At 41.1% G+C, this 18,072-nt stretch overlaps 1 protein-coding gene across 2 annotated transcripts in view; it reads left to right on the forward strand.

Moving 5' to 3' along the window:
* Positions 1 to 15,896, forward strand: part of SAP30BP (SAP30 binding protein) — a 35,510-nt gene extending 19,614 nt beyond the window's left edge. For both annotated transcript variants that reach the window (XM_083487389.1, XM_083487388.1), the window contains 7 exons: positions 9,006 to 9,094; positions 10,300 to 10,391; positions 10,543 to 10,603; positions 11,315 to 11,366; positions 11,777 to 11,835; positions 12,755 to 12,836; positions 13,547 to 15,896. In XM_083487389.1, coding sequence (XP_083343515.1) covers positions 9,006 to 9,094; positions 10,300 to 10,391; positions 10,543 to 10,603; positions 11,315 to 11,366; positions 11,777 to 11,835; positions 12,755 to 12,836; positions 13,547 to 13,728 — 617 coding nt within the window. In that variant the 3' untranslated portion in view covers positions 13,729 to 15,896. The remainder of the gene's footprint in view (positions 1 to 9,005; positions 9,095 to 10,299; positions 10,392 to 10,542; positions 10,604 to 11,314; positions 11,367 to 11,776; positions 11,836 to 12,754; positions 12,837 to 13,546) is intronic.
* The last annotated feature ends 2,176 nt before the right edge of the window (positions 15,897 to 18,072 follow it).

The raw sequence follows: 18,072 nt of genomic DNA on the forward strand, positions 1-18,072 counted from the left end.
GGATATGCTGGGTTTTTGGGAGGTTGCCAGAGGTTACCATTTTGAGAAGAGCAGAAACATTTATGGAAAACTTCCATTGCAGTCATTGTTCTCCAGTCTGCTGCTGCTTAGGTTTTGGAGCAGGGGAAAGAGGGAAGCCACCCCCTATTTTTTTTTTCATATAAAATTTTTATTGGTTTTACAACATTTTAAAAAGACAAACAAACAATGAAAATGACAAACCAACACGCATAGTTTCATACATATTTTCTTATAAACCTCTTTTCTTGGACTTCCCCATACCCCCCCTCTCTGCATCCCAATGTCCATACTTCAACTAGCAACTCCCAGTTATTGCTTTCAAGTCTCTGTCAACTTAGTTCTTTTCTATCTTCTAACCATATATCCCTGTACCCCCTTGTTTCTGAAAACCACGACATTTTTAACATTCATTAAGTTTATAATAGTCCTTCAGATAACTTTTAAATTTTCTCCAGTCTTCTTCCACCGTCTCTTTTCGTTGGTCACGGATTCTGCCTGTCATCTCGGCCAATGTCATATAGTCCATCACTTTCATCTGCCATTCTTCCAGAGTGGGTAAATCTTGTGTCTTCCAATACTTTGCGATGAGTATTCTTGCCGCTGTTGTAGCATACATAAAAAAAGTTCTATCCTTCTTTGTCACCAATTGGCCGACAATGCCCAAAAGAAAGGCCTCTGGCTTTTTGGAAAAGGTACATTTAAGTACCTTTTTCATTTCATTATAGATCATTTCCCAGAAGGCCTTAATCTTCGGGCAAGTCCACCAAAGGTGACAAAAAGTACCTTCAGTCTCTTTACACTTCCAACATTTATTATCAGGCAAATGATAGATTTTTGCCAGCTTGACTGGGGTCATGTACCACCTGTATACCATTTTCATAATGTTTTCCTTTAAGGCATTACATGCCGTAAATTTGATACCGGTGTTCCATAACCATTCCCAGTCAGCTGACATGATGTTATGTCCAACATCCTGAGCCCACTTAATCATAGCAGATTTTACTGTTTCATCCTGTGTGTTCCATTTCAACAGCAAGTTATACATTCTAGATAAAATCTTAGTATTGGGTTCTAACAGTTCAGTTTCTAATTTTGATTTTTCCACCTGGAAACCAATTTTCCTGTCCTGTTTAAAAAATTCCATTATTTGACGATATTGAAACCAGTTTCCAACTTTATGCTTCAATTTCTCCTGACTTTGTAGTCTGAACTTGTCTCCATCCTGTTCTAAGATTTCCCAATACTTCGGCCATCCGGCCTCCGTATTGAGTCTCTTCACTGCTTTGGCCTCCACTGGCGACACCCATCTAGGGGTTTTATTTTCCAATAGATCTTTGTATCTTATCCAAACATTAATCAATGCTTTCCTAACAATGTGATTTTTAAAAGCGCTGTTTACTTTATCATACCAAAGATATGCATGCCAACCAAAAGCATTGTTAAAACCTTCCAGATCCAAGATATCAGTGTTCTCGAGGAGCATCCATTCTTTCAGCCAGCAGAAAGCTGCTGCCTCGTAGTACAATTTTAAGTCCGGCAGGGCAAAACCCCCTCTTTCTTTAGCATCTGTTAATATTTTGAATTTAATTCTGGGCTTTTTGCCCTGCCAGACAAATTTCGAAATATCTTTCTGCCACCTCTTGAAACATTCCATCTTGTCGAGAATCTGCAAGGTCTGAAACAGAAAAAGCATTCTAGGCAATACATTCATTTTAATCACAGCGATTCGGCCTAGCATTGACAGTTTCAAATTTGACCATATTTCTAGATCTTTTTTAATTTCTGACCAACATTTTTCATAATTGTCCTTGTACAAATTCAGATTTTTAGATGTTAAATAAACCCCTAGGTATTTCACCTTCTTTACCACAGTCAAACCTGTTTCCTCTTGAAATTTCTCCTTTTCCATATCTGTTAAATTTTTCCCTAAAACTTTAGTTTTTTGCTTGTTCAACTTAAATCCAGCTACCTGGCCAAACTGTTGTATTATTTCTAAAACCTTTTTTGTACTAGTGTTTGGCTCTTGCAAAGTCAATACCAGGTCATCTGCGAACGCTCTTAACTTGTAATGTTTAGCTCCGACCTGCACACCTTTAACCTGCTGGTCAGGGAAGCCACCCCCTATTGTCAGGCCAAGGAACATTTGCTTTGGCATGCATGTCCCTTGGAAAGTGCTGCAGCTAAAAGGGAAGGCTTCAGGTTTTGTATGCAGATACCAATCCTCTATACTGCAATACTTTACTTAAGTGCAAAGCAAAGGAGGCTCATTTCCCAAGGGGTAAAAATGTTCGTAAAAACTTCCCAGCCACTTCATTTATGCTCAGCACTCTATAGTACAGTCGTACCTTGGTTCTTGAACACCTTGGTACTCAGATGTTTTGACTCCCGAACGCCGCAAACCCGGAAGTGAGTGTTCCACTTTGCAAACGTTTTTTGGAAGCTGAACGACCGAAGTGGCTTCTGCGGCCTCCGATTGAGTGCAGGAAACTCCTGCAGCCAATTGGAAGCAGCACCTTGGTTTTCAAACCATTTCGGGAGTGGAATGGACTCCCGGAACGGGTTAAGTTCGACAACCAAGGTACGACTGTATAGGCACAGATTGAATTGGTCACATTTGTTAACATTTTATTCCCATTCATTCCCATTCATAGGAAATGCTACCTGTATAAACTGTGGTTTTGATACTAGTGGCTGCATCTTGCTTCTTTGAAGGATTTTCTGATGCAGCAACTAAATGTACCTTAGAGCAGGGACTCCCAAACTCTGATGTGTGAGATTCAGGTGTCCCATAGCATGTCAGTAAAATTGCAATTAAAAATCATACAGCACTTAGGACAGCACATTCCAATTGCTACAACTAGCAGAAAAATCATTAGGTGGTCGCCCACGACCCCCAGCAATTTTCAAGTAGACAGGTGTCTTAGAGCATTATGTCTCAGTGTCTTAGAGCATCATGTGGTTCATTCTTCACACTACACACGGGTCCTGCTTTACTAATGTTCACTGTGTGGAAATTCACTTATCCAAATGTGAGGAATTAGTACCCAGACCTTGCTATACACACTACAGAATCAGATATCTGAACAAACAGCATTTTTTTACTTCTTTGTTTGCCTTTTCCTGGTTGGCTAAAGAATGGAGGGGGAGTCATAAGATTTTTCTGGGGGGGGGGGTTGGCTTTTGGGTGTCAAATACCCTTGTTCGGGAACGGACTACAAATTTTGCCATAGGAATCAATGGAAATTGTTGGTTCATTATGCAAATGCTCACTTAACAAATGATTTCCAGGGAATTCATTGTATTTGATAATCTGGACATGTGCATATATGCAAAATTGTATAGCAGTTTTTCAGTGTATATGAAAATATACGCAGTACTCTAGAGCTTGTATACAAGAGTTGCAAATGTATCAGATTAGAAAAGATCAGAATGTGCTGATCTTGTTCTGCATTCTTGAGCCCACAAACAGAAGTCAGTAACTGTAGTGGCCTTTCAAAATTGGATGACTCAGTGGCATATTGATGCCTCATATACTTCCCTACAGTTCTATTGTTAGTTGCCAGGAAATAACGAACACCCTCTCTCCCAGGCATGAAGTTACAGCTGGCCCATCCCATTTGAGACTGAAGAAGATTTAAGTATATAAATGATGCTTCCTTTTGGGTTAGAATTGGGGGAATGTCTCAGAGTGATTTTGCACACTTGGCTGCAGTTCACCAGCTGGCTGTAAATGTGTAAAATAATTTAAAAGCACTATTTATTATTCAATGCAAGATCAATTGCAGAATGCGTTATTTATTGAAGAAGAAAGTTGACCCTCTCTCTATACCAGTGTTTCTCAACCTTGGGTCCCCAGATGTTGTTGGACTGCAACTCCCATCATCCCTGAGCTCTGGCCTAGTTAGCTAGAGGTGATGGGAGTTGTAGTTCAGCAACATCTGAGGACCCAAGGTTGAGAAAGGCTGCTCTATACAGATACCCTGTAGAAGATTTATAACTACATAAGTGGTGAACCTGCAGTAAAATGTGATGCAGCGCTCCTCTTCAAGATAACCATCCTTTATTTCCCATCCTTCAGTTTCCCCACTCCCAATGGTCAGCATTCCATACCCACTGAGCAGACTCAGTCCTTACTGCATTGTTGGTGGGATCAGTCCATCTCTGCTTAGAGTTTATTCTAAAAATACTTAAGCAAACCTTGGGGTTCCCCCAGTCTGTTGTTACCTCCCTTTTATGGGTGGGAGATGCTGCTTAGTCTAATGGCAACTAATTATAACCAATCAATAAAAGCAACCTAGTATCAATCTAGTTTCACTTTAATCCATTTAATACTAGTGGCACCTCGGTTTTCAAATGTCTCTGTTGACGAACGTTTCGGTTTTCAATCACTGTAAACCTGGAAGTAAATGCTTCAGTTTTCGAACACTTTTTGGAAGTTGAACATGCCACGTGGCTTCCGTATTGAGTTTTCAGTTATCAAACGTTTCAGAACTCGACAATCTTCCGGAATGGATTACGTTCAAAAACCAAGGTACCACTGTATTCCAGTCCATGATCTAAAATAGCCCTTAGAGTGGGGTGAATTACTGGTAATAGTAGGTAAGCTTATGGCCGTCTTAATTCCAAACCTTTGACCTGGCTAATAAAACTAGCTTTGTTCAGTTCCTCTTGTAGCCTTTTGGCAAAAACAGAAACTTAAAAGGAGTCCCCAATATTGTTGTGGAGACTTCTTCCATTATTCTTCCCTTCAGAAATCCATTGGCATAATAAACATAATTGAGAAGCATAATGATAGAATTAGATGAGCTAATTCCTTATTTCTTACTACAGATCTTTGTCTTGTTTTGGTATGCTGGAGGTACTAGCTAAAATTTGTAGATCTTGTTCGGATCCTTTGCAGTCTAGAATCAAGCAAGGAACCACTGCATTTGTCCTTAAGGCCGGCCAGCTAGCAGCTTAAATTGCTTCAGAACCTTAGCTGGAGTCAGTTATCTCTTTAGGGATTTTCATCCATATGCATGGCATGTCAAATAGCCAACTGTGGACAATTGTACAATCCCAGTTCTGTGTTTTGGTTTTCACAACCATGGGCTAGGGACACATATGGTGTCAAAAGCCTCCCTGCTACACATTTAGACATGTGATGGATTTGGGCAGCCAAGTGGCCACTAGGACACTTTAAATGTGATCATATGAGAATGATTCCCCATGGTGGGTAATTGTTTGTATCAACCCCAGTGCAAAGCTTCTGGTCTTCACAGCATGCATGGTTTGGCGTACAAGAGGCATTAAAGGCTGTATTTTGAGGAAGGATTTTAAAGGCACTAGCATTCCAAGAAAATGCTCGTGTTTTGTGAGGCAGCAAAGAGGAACTGTAAATCTTTTTGAATTGAGAGAAAAACCTGGCCCTGTTGATGGACAGGGAAGTAAGACAATAAAAGTTTTTGGCTGGTCGTAAGATGAAAGAACCGGAAGGTGATGTAGTACTATAGAAACCCTTGAAGTGGCCAGTAGATTACTAAGGAAGGAGAAGGATGCCTGTCTGATTTGTGGGTAAAAAGCCAACTGGGCAGATCAGGTTCCTTATATATATGGCTTGTATTCTAGCAATACAATTCCAGTTGTAGATTTAGCCCCAGCTTATTGGTATATGTTCCCTGTGGCTTCCATTGCCTTAGCCAAGCCCTTAGTCAAACCATAGCTTCAAGGTATGAATAATTATTTACTTCACAAGCCAGAGGTTGGGTGTGCCTATAATGGTGAATCATGCTGATATTCAGCTTCCTGCATTCCCCTTGCAGTACGCCTTAGGCTGGAAGCCAGCGGGCGCACACACCCAGTCAAACGGTACAACCAATGTCAGGTCACCACACCTGACTGGCACAAAAGTGGATTTGATCTTTGGGGGAAATGACAGGCTGTATAACGCACAAAATGTCTGAAAGTGCGCCCTGGCAACATATATTCGTTTCCATTTATTGTGGAATTAAGGTGAAGGCAGCAGGTGTTATACACCCCAATGTTGTACAGTGGTGCCCCGCAAGACGAATGCCTCGCAAGACGGAAAACCCGCTAGACGAAAGGGTTTTCCGTTTTGGAGGTGCTTCGCAAAACGAATTTCCTATGGGCTTGCTTCGCAAGACGAAAATGTCTTGCGAGTTCCTGCGGGTTTTTTCCCCTTTTCTCCCCCTTTTTCCCAAGCCGCTAAGCCGCTTATCAGCTGATCCTAAGCCGCTTATCAGCTGATCCGCTAAGCCGCTTATCAGCTGATCCCGCTAAGCCGCTAAACCGCTTATCAGCTGATCCACTAAGCCGCTAATAGCGCTAATCCACCAATCCGCTAATGGGCTTGCTTCGCAAGACGAAAAAACCGCAAGACGAAGAGACTCGCGGAACGGATTCTTTTCGTCTTGCGAGGCACCACTGTACATTTCACACTGTTTAAACTGCTGTAACAAAATTTATTCCTGAGACTACCGCCTTGATTTCAGTACATTGATAAACAATTGGTTCTTGGTTATCTTTCTGTGTCACTCAGGAGATTGTATAGGGGCTCCCTTGGGGCACTTTTTATGGCTACTTGTTAACTTTTGTTGCTGTTATCATAAGAAGCGCCTGACGCACAAGTCTATCACCATTTCCTCTTGGGTGCAGATTGGCACGCGGAGAGAAGGTGGCACATAATCTTAAAACAGAAAAGAGCGAGGCTGAGAATGGGGAGGGGGATAGTGAAAAGTGCACAAGTCTGAATTCTGAAACAAACCTTCAGCCATATAAAAAGCTAAGTCTCAAAAGAATGCTTCTTGATTCCCTTACACACTGAGCTCTGGTGTAGTCAATCATAGGAGAGCGACCAAATTTCAGGTGTTAAAATATTAACCTATTCACTACCAAAGAAGCTCATTAAATAGATTAGATTTATTTAGAAAGCATGTGCAAGGATGCAATAAAATCCCAAACCAAATTATTAGAGGAAAACATATATAGATGAAACTAACAGTATTTGCTGCCTAATTGTAAATGCCATCTCTCTAGCATGCCACTTCTGGCACTGTTTGCCATTCCCTGAGCTCCCGTCAGTGTCTTCTGTAGAACAGTATTAAATCCTTTTCCTGCCTAACAAGGACCCTCAAGAAAACACAAAAGCCTAATACCTAGCTAGCTTTAAATTGCACATGAGGTTTGGGTATCTGACTTCATTAAAGTCTTTTAAAAAATCACCTTTTCCCTCAGATGTCTGGTCTCCGTTGTAATGAAACATCGGTGGTACCACCACTTGGTACTTGAGACGTTCTTAATTAGAAATGAACACACCCCTCACATCACTGGCTTTGTAACCTATAACAAGTCCGTAGCTTGTTGTCAAGGGGCTCTGGAGCCAAACTGTGTTCCTCTGGGGATGTTGGCAAGATTTCTATTCTTCACAGAAGCACATTCTCTGGAAATGCCAAAGGACATTTCTTTGTTACTTTTGACTGCTAGCGAACTTAACCCTAAATAGCATCCTAATGGAAGAGCATGGTGCTGGAGAGGAGGGCGTGGGAGATGCCCAAATTGCAGAATTCTGAAGGCAGAATTAGAATTTTAAACTGAGGCCCAGGTGTTTGTTTGCCTTTGGTTACGGTGGATAGAAACATGACAAGACACCAGTGGTAAAAAGCTAGAAGCAGATGCACGGCTAAGTCTTCAGACAGTTCTATACGCTCATGTTTGTAGAGCCGTCCTGTCTTCAAAAGGTTCAGAGCCGATAAGAATAATAGGAATGTAGCAGAATATTTTGCCCCTCCATCCTTTGATGGACATAAGAGTCAGTCTTTCAGTTAATATTAACTGGAAGCAAGTAGTGTAATACAGTTGCTTGTGCCTGCCTGCTACTGGGGAAATCTTTCTGCCGACAGATGCCGTTTACGATGTAAACATTACTGCCCCAAAACTAGGAAAGTTCTAATCATGTTATTATTATATTATTTAAAAAATGGAAAAATGCAGTGGAAAAGGGATTTCCAGGATGAATGCCCCCACCCTGCCCACTTTTTAAGTAGCAGCCTGTTTTCAAGCTCAAAGAAAAGCATTCGTTCACAAACGGCATATTGTCTGAGCTTTTCAGGCCAAGACTGAAGGCAGAGCCTGATGCCAAGGAAAGGGACAAGAGCGTGGTACACAGTGTCGCCTTGGAATAATGTCCTTTTGAAGAGCAGCCTTTTTCCTGTACTTGTAGAAACATTGTGTCTAATTCTCTCTATCACCAACAGCCCACATGCATTTAAGAACAAAACCTGGACGCTGCTGCATGTTGGTCAGGTTATGCCCCTATTTTGGCAGTTGTGATACATTTTAAACAAGAAATGTTCAGCATTTGACCTGTATCTTGTTCCAATTCTCTCTCAACAATTCTCTGCTGCATTCAGTTCTTTGATAAACTTCAGGCTTTCACTTATCCCTTTTAAAAACTGATTTGCCCACATAAGTTTAGAACCATCATATTTTGAGATGCAGATTTTGGAAATAATTGCAATGCCAAAATTCTTGGTCATCAATATTGGGTGAAATATTTAACTGGCAAGAGGCACTGATCAAACTTCTCGATGCTCCCGTAGTAGTTCTTAAACTGAACAAAGTTTAAACAATAATTGTCTGTGGCTAGCAATTTGCTTTAAGAATAATCAGCAGTTGTTGCATTTATTAGGTACTGTGCCTTGCATATGAACCAGTTGTCATCGTGATCTAAACCAATGCTAATAATATATGATAGTAAATATGAAAAACACTTTCCCCAAAAAATTAAAGCTGAAGAATTGCGTTAAAGATAGAAGCATTGAGCTTCCAGTTTCCTGCATGTCTGCCAATGCACTTGCTTCTCAGTCTTCAGAAACCACTGACAAAAAGGGGATTGTTTCTTTTTAAGATCAGAAGTACAGGAACTTAACATGCTTAAATCTCTTTAATGCTCTTTGCTATTCTAATGGCCTCCTTTCTATTTCTAGCTTCCTTCTCTGAGCGAGTAAGAAACATGTCTCCTGATGAGATCAAAATTCCTCCAGAACCCCCTGGCAGATGTTCCAACCACTTACAGGTCAGCTTAATTTTTCATTTTTCAAATCCTATTTCTGTAACCCATGTCATATATTGTATCTTGTTGAGGTTTTGACTGTAACTCAAAATTCCACAAAGGTTGCTGGTGTTCTTAACCACCTTTTTGTTTCAGCCAGCCTTGCAAATAATTATTGAATTTGCATACTCTTGCTGAGCAAGACCTTCCTACCTTTGCCTTCCTACCCCAAGCCCTACCCAACCCCCTGAAAATCCACTCATGAAGGTCAAGGAGCCTTCTGGGATGGTGTACAATATGGTATGGAGAACTAAAATGGGCATGAGACATAGTGGGAATCTGGTCCTCCTCTGCCTTTGAGCTAGGGCACTGTCAGTGGGCGGTTCCCTAAACCGGGTGGATGGAAGGTTGCCTGCTCCTGATGGGATTACACTCCCTCTGAATGAGTGAATATGCAGCTTCTGGATCCATTGCTGTCACCTGAGGCTCAGGTGGCCTCCGTGATGCAGAGTGCCTCCCATCAGCTTTGGCCGGTGCAGAATTCAGCAGCCAGGTTGCTTACCGAGGCAAGATAGTTTGAGCATATAACGCCAATCGTGGCCCAACTGCATTGGCTGCCAATTAGTTTCTCAGCCTAATTCAAAGTGCTGGTTATGACCTATAGCTCAGGACCACAATATCTCAAGCACTGCTTCTCCCTATATGAACCAACCTGGACCCTGTGATCGTCATCCACAAGAGGTCCGGAGGCTGGCAGCATGAGAACGAGCCCTTTCTGCGGTGGCTCAATGCTTGTGGAAAGCTCTCCCCAGGGAAGCTCGCCTTGTGTCTTTAGGCGAATACATTTAGGCGAATCCCTCATTTCCCAGGCCTTTGGCTCATTAAACAATTTATGGCCATTTAAATTGGGGGGGGGTTGTGTTACTTTTTAACTATGGTATGTATTTTTGTGTTTCTAAATAGTAAAGAGCCCTGTGATCCTCAGATGAAGGGCAGTATAGAAATTTTATTATTATTAATAATAATAGTAATAATAACAATAATAACAACAATAACATAAAGAACAGTCCAGATAAAGGTGTGTATATTGCTTTTAAGTGTAAAAGAACCCTTTTGGGCAAACGGGAGTGTGCCATTTAACTTCTCTTTCAATACACGTGTGTTTGCTGTGAAGCATTCTGGAATATTGCCACTGCTTTGTATTGATTCTATGACTCTTTTCTGTGTAGGACAAGATACAAAAGCTGTATGAGAGGAAGATAAAAGAGGGCATGGACATGAACTATATCATTCAAAGAAAGAAAGAGTTCCGCAACCCAAGGTAAGACTGTCTGGTTGCATCTAAAGGGTTCCACAAGCTACATATGGTCCTCTTCTATATTTTTAACCTCTTCAGTGAGGGGAGGGCCTAGTTAGATATGAATAAAGATGTGCAATGCTGAAAAATAATGTATTTTGATTGTTTATTTCAGCATCTATGAGAAGTTGATCCAGTTCTGTGCGATTGATGAACTTGGCACAAATTACCCCAAGGTGAGTGGAACAAATAACTTGGGTGGGGAGGGGGGATGTTAGATGGGATTCCTGACGTCTGTGAGAATAGGTTCCTATTCTCCAGGTTTTTTGGACAGCTGGATGAAACAGTCCATTGAATGCAAGCAGTTTCCTGTCTTTAATACCTCACACCATTAGAATTGATGAGGGGCAGAGCAGGGCCATACTCACTGGTCCCGTCCCTTCCCATCATCCAGCTCTGTCAGTATACGCATTTGAAGATAAACACGTGGGTTTGGAACTTTGCATGATTTAGGATCCTAGCCATGACGAAGATGCAGTAGAGGGGATGGGGCGAGTGAACACCCCCCCACTCACCTCACGCAGTTCTGGCTAAATACCCTCTGCACAAAATTTAGTACAGTCTCAACGTTCTACTGTTACTGAGTTACTCTTCCCCATAGTTGTGCCAAAGTACATGACCTGATCAAGGCGTTTAAGGGATGAACGTTCTGTGACAGCTAATCCCCTGGCCATCATTCTCTGTCCTTTAGCACCATCTTTCTTTCCCATTTAGATTCTAGTTGTTAGGATAATGTTGTAACGTCTATAAACTTTTATATATTGACTTTTTTTAAAAAGGAAATAAACAAAACTGGAATGCAGAATTAAGAGCTTTGTCTTCTAACTTGATAGATTGTATATCTTAAAATTCATATTTACATAACTTTTCTTTCTCTTCTCTTTTAGGACATGTTTGATCCTCATGGGTGGTCTGAGGACTCCTATTATGAGGCACTAGGTATTGCATCCAGTTTTTGTTTTGATACCCTCTCTAGTGTTCGTAAATGATTCTGGAACTTCAGAGATGGTTTAATTGAACCTATTTATCTGTACAGTGCCTTTTCTTTAAGGAGCTCAAAGCACTGTACCTGAGGATCTATACCATTCCCCCCCCCCTTTATCTGAATGGGAAGAAACTAGCTGCTTGTTGGCTGTGTCCTGGGGAGAATATTTTTATTGGAAAGGGCTCTACACCGAAAATATTTTTTTGGGAAGCAGGCACACTTAAGAATCCATGCTATCAGTATCTTCTTAAGTGTTGTAGCCCTGTTGATCCTCCTGATATGGGAAGCTCTAATAGGGATTCAGAATTGCTTTGCGGTGTTGAATCTATTGAGTGTGCTCACTGTTCTGTGGTTCTATTTCCAGCGAAAGCACAGAAAATTGAAATGGACAAGCTGGAAAAGGCCAAGAAGGAGCGAACTAAGGTACCAGATTATAACTTCAAAATATAGAGAAATTATTATGATCTGTGCTCCTTCTACTGAACTTAATCCAAATGCTTAGCCACCCAATCACTAAATTTCTATTAGTCACACTGAGCAAATCAGAAATTTGCTTTTTATATGGGTTTCCAGTATTCTTGAACCAAGAGCAAGAGATGTTATTTGTGATACTTCACAATTTATCTATGCATTCATCCAGAGCCACCCCATTGCTATCCATCATAAAACAGAGCAGACTTAATTAGGAGAGGCCTGAATTTGTGTACATTACCTAAATAGTTAGCAAGACATGCACACCCCTTTACATAGCAGTTTAGAGTTTCTGGCAGCAGATATTTCTGTGGCTAACTTCTTTGTCTCCGTCATTCAGTTTGCCCCTTTTGTTTTACTTCCTGTAATAAGTGCCCAGCTCTGTGATACTGTTTTCTCCCATGATCATAGACTTGGAGACGTGTGCTCAGACTGTGGTTTCTCTGGTTGCTAGATTGTCATCTGTAATGCAGACCATATAAGTCATGCATGTAGAGACATGAATTGCAGAAGCATAAATTGTACAGTGAAGGAACGTGAGATTCTAACCTCATTATTTGAAGTATCTTATGGGATTAGAGAAGGACTAGAATTTGTCGCTCCAAAATCGCTCCATCTGAGTCTGAAGATGGAGTTGGTTACCTTGTCTGCTGTGTGGGTGTGTACACACACACACAAAGCTTTTATTAACTACTAGCAGCTAGTTATATCTGTGTTTTCATTTATTGAATCTCTAACAACTTATATAGTTGTGTGTCTTCAACAGTCAACAAAGATGTCCTGCTCATAAACCCTTTTTTTGCCATGTTCCTAATGCCAACGAATAGGTATCTTAAGTACAGAATATGATTTGCTTCCACTTCTTTTCTAGATTGAGTTTGTAACAGGCACTAAGAAAGGAACAACAAACGCTCCCTCTACAACCACCACAACAGCCAGCACTGCAGGTGGTGGTAAGTTAAACATCCTGACTTTGCATCTTAACTCTGGAATCTTAACTCTGGAACACACAAAAGCCATGGAATCTTCATCATATGTCTCTTCCTTTTGGCATTTACTGTGAGAGAGCAAATAAACTGCAAATTATGTTTGGCGCCTGAAAAGTTTGCCCCCAAAAAACTACAGGATCTGAATTTTTTTTGATGAAAGCAGAAAACTCTTGATTCTGCAGCCAATACAAACTGAGTAACTTAGAACAGAATTCATGAAACTGTAAAATTAAGTATCTTATGTAATCCTATCTGCAGAAGTTGAGCATTCTTACCAGAACAAGCATGCTGATAGACACTGGTAGAAGTATTTTGGAAAAAAGGGGGGTAGATCACTGCCAGATTTTAATTCTGAAAGTAGATCACAGTCCCTCGGGAGTTGGCCACCCTTGGACTAGTAGAATCCTTCTCCCTGATGTACTAGACTCTCACTAATAGGGGGTTACTGATATGAAGAAATAATTCAGTTATATAAATTCTGCTACCAGAATTCTAAATTGGGACAGTCATAGGAGGGCTGTGCAACATGCTTTTTGGAGCATGTAAGTTGGTTCTGTCAGCATGGAATGGCTGAAAGCGTCATCATTTAAGGATTGCTCTTCAAGGAATAGTGACAAAAAGCTTCTTGTCTGATCTTGGCTGCTGAAATTAATGCTTGCTTTTTACATACACAGATGCACAGAAGAGGAAAAGCAAGTGGGATTCTGCCATTCCTGTGACAACAATAGCTCAACCCACCATTCTCACTACTACTGCAACACTGCCAGCTGTGGTAACTGTCACAACCAGTGCAAGCGGCTCCAAAACAACGGTGATCTCTGCAGTTGGCACCATAGTGAAAAAGGCAAAGCAATGACGAGTGCAGTGAAGAGACTGACTTTGATTCATGCCAAAAGCACCACTTGCAGAAGTCAGAGGGGTAGGAGATACTCTCCTTCTGGTGCAAAAACGAAAGACTGTTTAAAAAATGGACACACAAGAAGAGGAGGAGGTGGCTATGCATAATCACAACAGATATCTATGCGTGAAGAAGCTCTCTTTGTTGGAGGAGCTGCCCCTTACTGAGTTGCGTGCAATGAAATGTCAGTGTGTAAATATTAGTTCACTAAATGTTGTATTATAATTGTGACTGTCTTAGGATCCTTTGAACTCTGAAATGAGAACTTGAGCGAGAAACTACTGAAGTCAATCAGTTGCACTGTGAACCATTCAATAATGAGTGACATCTACTTGCTCTCGCTTCTCATCTTTGCCTCCAGCAATTACAGGCAGGGGTGCCTTATTCAGTTTTCCTGCAGATAATTGTAAGAGTCATAAAGAATTGATTGTATATAGGCTCACTTTCATGCAAACCATGATAGACACTTGTGTGGATTGCCCTTATGTCTCCTATTTAGTTTCAGTCATCTGGGGCTTGAAAGCCTGGACATTTGAAACTGCAAATCAACACTGATGTTTATGTCTAGCCGTTCGAGAACCATTGCGCATAATTTGGACTCTACTGAGGAGAAGGAGCTTGTGAAACAGAAAGAAGCACCAAGTAGTTTCTACAGATGTAAGCTGGTGCCAGAGCTCATTTGCCCCCTTTAAATGTCAGTGTGCATGTTAGTGACATAGGTACCAAACTGTATAATTGCAATAATGCTGCCATTTTCACCATTCTAATGACAAAGATGCTGTTGATTTGTATAAGCTTTCTTACCTGTGTAACTCAACTTTGGAATATAAAAACTTTTTTTTTATAAAAAAAAGTCATTTTTTGCTGCCGGTGTTTAATCTTCCATTCTAACTGGTAGAAGAAAGTGTAACACAGGTGGAGGAGAAAATGCTAGGGGTGCTGTTGCTATACTGTTGCTATACTTTTAACTCATAGAGTCAAATACAGTGGTACCTTGATTTAAGAACAGCTTAGTTTATGAACAACTTGGATTAAGAATGCTGCAAACCCAGAAGTAGGTGTTTTGGTTTGTGAGCTTTGCCTTGGAAGCAGAACATGTCCCACTTCCTGTTGAGTGTGTTCCATTTGTAAATTGAATCCCCTGCTGCTATGGGAAAGCATGCCTTGGTTTAAGAACGTTTTGGTTTATGAAAGGACTTACAGAACGGATTAAGTTCATAAACCAAGGTACCACTGTACTCAGTCATTTCTATTAACATAGCTGACTAATATCTAAAAATTGGACATAAGAGCCCTGTTCCCACACAGTGGCCAACCAGACTTCAGGGAGGAAGTCCACAAGCGGAACATGACAGCGACAGCATTCTCCTGCTAATGATTCCCAGCAACTAATTTTCAGAGGCATCAAGTCTACCAGATTTAATTGGTCTGCAACCCTCTTTTAAAACGATCCAAGTTGATAACCATCTATGGAAAATGACACTGTAAAAGCTTAGGCCTAAAAGCACAAGAAAGGTGGTGTATACTGGGAACTATGTACTGCAAAGTGCTCCAAGGGGAGGCTTCAGATGGTCAGAATGCAGCCTCTCAAGTCTTCTTGTGCACTACCTTGATTCTATCCAGAGACAGTTCATGCTACTAGTTTGAATATGTGAATGGTGTAGGCCTTTATACCTCAGCTAGCCTCTCCCCCATATATGTTAACATCAACAAAATGCCTTTGGAGATTACATCTGTGCACTGTTGGCACAGAAGCTCCTTACTAATGGGGCCGGTTACGGAAAGAGTTCCCTGGGCATGTCTACCAGTATTCACCCCTGCAGTCTTTTCAGAAGATTCTAAACCAAAACACTCCCTGTCCCAATAGTCTTAAAAAGTGTCCCATTGATTGCGATCCTCTGCACACTTGCCTTTGAGTAAGCCCCAGCTATGCCTAAGATTATCAGTCCTCTGCTGCTGTCAGTCCTCCATATTAACTTAGCTGCTCCTTGACTTGGGGTGTAGTTGACTTTTTAAATTTGTTTTTTCATACTTGGTTTTATTATATTGATTTTGTAAATTGCTTTGAGCAAAGAGAAGAAAGCTTGGCATGTTTTTTTTATATTAAAAAAATACTTACAGGCCAACATTCTTGCCTCTGTGCTTATCAAAACAGGAGTGAAAATAAAAAGTATGGAGATTTTGTAAAGGCTCAGAAGGGCATGCTCTGGATTGCTTTCCTTTCCACACCCCTCTTCTGAAAAATGATGCTGTTTGTGAGAGATCGTTCTGCTGAGCTTTATCATATATCCTCTGACAACTCCCTCGCTGCCCTCAAAATGAGTCAGAACTGCTGCTGCTATTGAGTCTCCTGGAGGAGACGCTTTATAGTCAGATACAACTGCTTTCTTGCGGCTGACTAGCTGTTCCTTGTTTTCATATTCATATTCAACTCTCAGTGCACCCACTGAAAGGAACATTTCTTAAACCCATGTGTTAAGTCTACTTGGAATAAAACTTAGTTGAATACCACCTTTTGTTATGGTTTAACCTGCTTTTAAATCTTCGGCACAACTCTGGCTATTTTCACTGCATGCCCATAGTGAGTATGAAACTAATAGCAATTTGCTAAGATGCTGTGGCAAAGTTCCTCTCTGCCCTGCTACCCCTCCAAGTCTGTTCCAGATTATCAACTTGATGCCATGCTCTCCATGATGAAGGGAACCCTCTGGAAAGAGACCACACCCGCTGTAAAATGTAAGAAGTGGGTCCTAAGACCCTTAAGCCCATTCCTTAAAATACAATCTGAACAAAATTGGTGAAGCAGCAAAGAGTTTATTGAATACATACGTTCTTGCAAGAGCCGGTGTCCACCCAAAACTGACAAAGCATAAGCTTATATTCCCTATACCCAAAGCGCAACTTCCCTTCCTTGTCTCCCCATTAGCTGGGTATTAAAAGGTTTACAGCCTATCACAACCCCCTAATTTTCCTACTAACATTCCTGCCCTTGTTGACATCCATTCCTCAGATTTCGACAACCACCACTTCTGTTTACCGTATTCCTTATTTGGTCTATGTTTCTATGCATTTACATACTGACGCAAGCGACAGAGCCAAACCTGACCACTAGTCCCAGCTGCAAGCATTCTAACCACAAGCTGTTTTTAGTTCCAGCATTGTGACTTATGTGAAAAAGCAACATCCTCATTCCTCACACCGGCATTCCTTATAGGCATGTTCTAAGCCTAGTGAGCCATTGGGGGAGATCTATTGATCATGGAAACTACATGCTTCACAGGCAAATTGGCTCTGATTCTATCTCTGACATCTCCAGGTAGTGGGAAATTTCCTGTTTGAAACCCTGGAGAGCTGCTGCCAGTCAGAATTGATGCTACTGAGCTACAGAGGCCAAAAGTCTTGACTTTAAGTAAGGCAGCTTTCACTGATCCTGTAAGTCAGAGCAAACTAACACCAAAGGAACGGCCTCTCCCTACTGCTGTTTACTCCTGACATGTATTGTTTTCAGCCTTCTGTAAGCTAGGGTTATATATTCAACTAACTTTTACTGAGAAGTTGAAATAAATGGTCATGGCTAACTTAGGTCCATTAGTTTCAATGGGCCTACTCTGAGTAAAAGTTAGTTGAATACAGCCCTTAGTGTCTGAACCTTCTTTTCCTCTAGAAACACCCTTCCTTGGCATGCTAGAACAGCTCCCATTGCACTGCAGCTCTCAAAGCTACACAGTGGAAGCAGCAGCAGCACACACCCATAGCCTCCAGGTTCACCATTTGGAGCTTGTAAGGTGGGGTTGGTAAAGTTTGTTATGTTTACCTCAGCAATAAGTCCACCTGAAGGCTCAAGGAAAAGTCTAAAGGCTTTCTGTGAGGTGTGAAACTGCTAAATGGAAACCAAGTTGTCGCTCCGTGACCTCAAGGGCACTAATCAAACCATTCCTGTGATATGCATTTAAAAAAAGCACATTGCATTGGCTCCTCTTGCTGGTGGGGAAAAGACTGCAGTTTCCCAGCAATAAAGCCATTTTAAGTAGTGAGATAATGCAATGTCCTTGAATCTCTTTGAAAGCAGAGATCATTCCTACGTGACAAATTGGCAGAAAGAGTGTTTATTATTACAAACTGATCATCTGCAAAAGATTTTAGGATAAGTGTATCTTAGTTCTTAGGAAAAGCAATATATACAAGTTCAAAGGCATTCTTTTTATCAGGAACTCTGATTATCATTTTAAAAAAAGAAAAGCTTTGGGACAAGCCCTTGGCTCAGCTTCAGCCCACCTGTGGAACACAAGAAGTGTTCTTCAG

This window comes from Podarcis liolepis, assembly GCF_965112155.1.
Source record: "Podarcis liolepis genome assembly, chromosome: 2".
Taxonomy (NCBI): Eukaryota; Metazoa; Chordata; class Lepidosauria; order Squamata; family Lacertidae; genus Podarcis; species Podarcis liolepis.